This window comes from Engraulis encrasicolus, unplaced genomic scaffold (assembly GCF_034702125.1).
Source record: "Engraulis encrasicolus isolate BLACKSEA-1 unplaced genomic scaffold, IST_EnEncr_1.0 scaffold_37_np1212, whole genome shotgun sequence".
NCBI lineage: Eukaryota > Metazoa > Chordata > Actinopteri > Clupeiformes > Engraulidae > Engraulis > Engraulis encrasicolus.
Genome location: NW_026945676.1, coordinates 202,501 through 205,000, shown reverse-complemented (window position 1 = coordinate 205,000; position 2,500 = coordinate 202,501). Strand labels below are relative to the sequence as shown.

At 46.4% G+C, this 2,500-nt stretch overlaps 1 protein-coding gene across 1 annotated transcript in view; it reads left to right on the top strand.

Annotated features, from left to right (window-relative positions):
• The window catches only part of srpk1b (SRSF protein kinase 1b), a 76,076-nt gene that overhangs the window by 66,293 nt on the left and 7,283 nt on the right, over positions 1–2,500 (top strand). Inside the window, exon 17 of the mRNA XM_063193392.1 lies at positions 228–725. Coding sequence (XP_063049462.1) covers positions 228–725 — 498 coding nt within the window. The remainder of the gene's footprint in view (positions 1–227; positions 726–2,500) is intronic.

Here is a 2,500-nt window from a genome sequence, read left to right as displayed (position 1 = left end):
TTACACACATCCAACACAGATACACACACACACACACACGCGCGCGCAAACACGAACGCACACACACACACACACACACACACACGCAAACACGCACACACACACACGCATGCACACACATACACACACACAACAGCAGGATTTTGATGAGGCTCTAATGCGTGTGTGTGTGTGTGTGCGCGTGTGCGCGTGTGTGTGTGCGTGTGTGTGTGTGTGTGTGTCTCCAGAGTTGCAGCAGCAGCAGGACGAGGAGTGTGTGATGGAGGTTGCCATGGGTAACGGGCACACAGGCCAAGAGGACCTGAAAGAGAGCACCCTCCCTCTCGGCCACACCCCCGACGCGGAGGAGGAGGAGGAGCCTCAGAACCCCTACGCTGACAGCAGCAGCGTCGTCACGGAGACCAAGCCAAGCCCCGCCTACCTGGCCTGCAACGCCCCCGCCTCCGAGTCTATGGCTCCGCCCCCGTCCGAGCTGCCTAGCGACCCGCTGCCTAGCAACCTGCCTAGCAACCAGGCCTGTGGGGTTAGCGGAGCCTCAGACGACGGTAACAGCCCTCCTTCTCTGATTGGCCCAGTAGAGGTGCAGGAGGAGGGGCTTAGGCAGGAAGTGGAAGTAGAGGACAGGAAACAGGAAGTGCAGGAGGCGGGGCTTAAGCAGGAAGTGCAGGAGGTGGCCGGTAACCATGACGACGCGACCGCAGAACAGGAAACGGAACCGGGAGACGGTTAGTTAGAGAACCCGGCGGCACGGAACCGAACCGCAACCTACTAACTAATATTTACTGTTATTAATTATTTTTACTCCTCTCATTACATTTTACTCCTTTGCATTGGGTGTTTACACAAAGCTGGATATTTTTACATGTGGATATTTTTTTTCTCCTGGTTGCATTGGTTTTGCATTGATTTTGGCCTTCTGTTTCCACGTAGCAGATATTTAAAATCCAGGTATGAAAAGCAGGAGAAAAAAAATATCCTGTTTAGGGGGCTGAAACGCATTTGTTACAATGGAGGATTTATTTTTATCCACATGTTGCGTTTACACCTAACAGGAGAAAAAAATACCCTGCTAAAAAAATATCCTGCTACGTGGAAACTGCACCTTACTCAACTAGAACATGTTTGGCGGAATCGTGCACCTCGCTCGGTGTGTCTCTGATCTGCTAACTGGAGTTGTCGTCTTTCTCTCCGCGGTGCTATCGCGGCCTCCTCACATGTTCTACTAACTTCTCGTCTACTATCGTCGTCTCTATTCTCCTGTTATCGTCTCTATTCTCCTGTTATCGTCTCTATTCTCCTGTTATCGTCTCCTCTATTCTCCTGTTATCGTCTCCTGTTATCGTCTCTATTCTCCTGTTATCGTCTCCTGTTATCGTCTCTATTCTCCTGTTATCGTCTCCTGTTATCGTCTCCTGTTATCGTCTCTATTCTCCTGTTATCGTCTCTATTCTCCTGTTATCGTCTCCTATTGTCTTCTCTATTCGTCTGCTATTTATCATCGTCTTTCTCTCTGCTAGCAGCAGTAGTGCTAACGTCTGGGAGCTAACGCTAACTTTAAGATAAATAACCTCTCTGATTGCTACAGCGCATCAGACGATATCTGAAAGTTCTATAACAGCAACATCATGTATTTATAATCGTGTTTGTCTCCCTCCTGTGTGTTTATATATACAGTGCCCTCCATAATTATTGGCACCCCTGGTTGAGATGTGTTAAAAGCCTTGAAATAAATTCAGTGTTTATTGCAGAAGAATACTGTCTCACTGAAAATTGTAGGAAAATGTAGCCTTCAACTCAAATGAATTGTAAGAAAATAAAAAAATCCCTGACTAAAAAATAATTATTTTTCATTAAATCACCTGTTCCACAATTATTGGCACCCTTAACAATTCCCAGGAAATAAATATAATTGAATCATTTCTGTCATTTCTACAGTAGTTTACAAAGTTTACCAGAGTATGTAGGAACATTTAATTAGTAATTCATCACTTCCTGTTTCCCTGGGGTATTAATATGACGTGACACCGAGGCCATTTCTCTTATCCACTCTTAAACATGGGAAAGACAAAGGAACACAGCATACAAGTGAGGCAGATGTGCGTCGACCTTCACAGGTCAGGCAGAGGCTACAAGAAGATTGCCACTCAACTGCAGCTGCCCATATCCACTGTGAGAGGAATAATTAAGAAGTGCAAAACAACTGGAACAGTGGTAAACAAGCCTGGACGAGGACCCAAGTTTATTTTGCCACCACGCACAGTGAGGAGGATGGTAAGAGAAATCAAAAGATCTCCAAAGCTCACTGTTACAGAATTACAACAAATGGTAGCATCCTGGGGTCACAAAGTCTCCAAATCAACCATAAGGCGCTGTCTACATGCCAACAAGCTGTTTGGGAGGCATGCACGGAGAAAACCTTTCCTCACTCACAATCATAAATGCAAGCGTCTGGAGTTCGCCAAGCGGTATTGGGGCTTCAATTGGGACCGTGTGCTTTGGT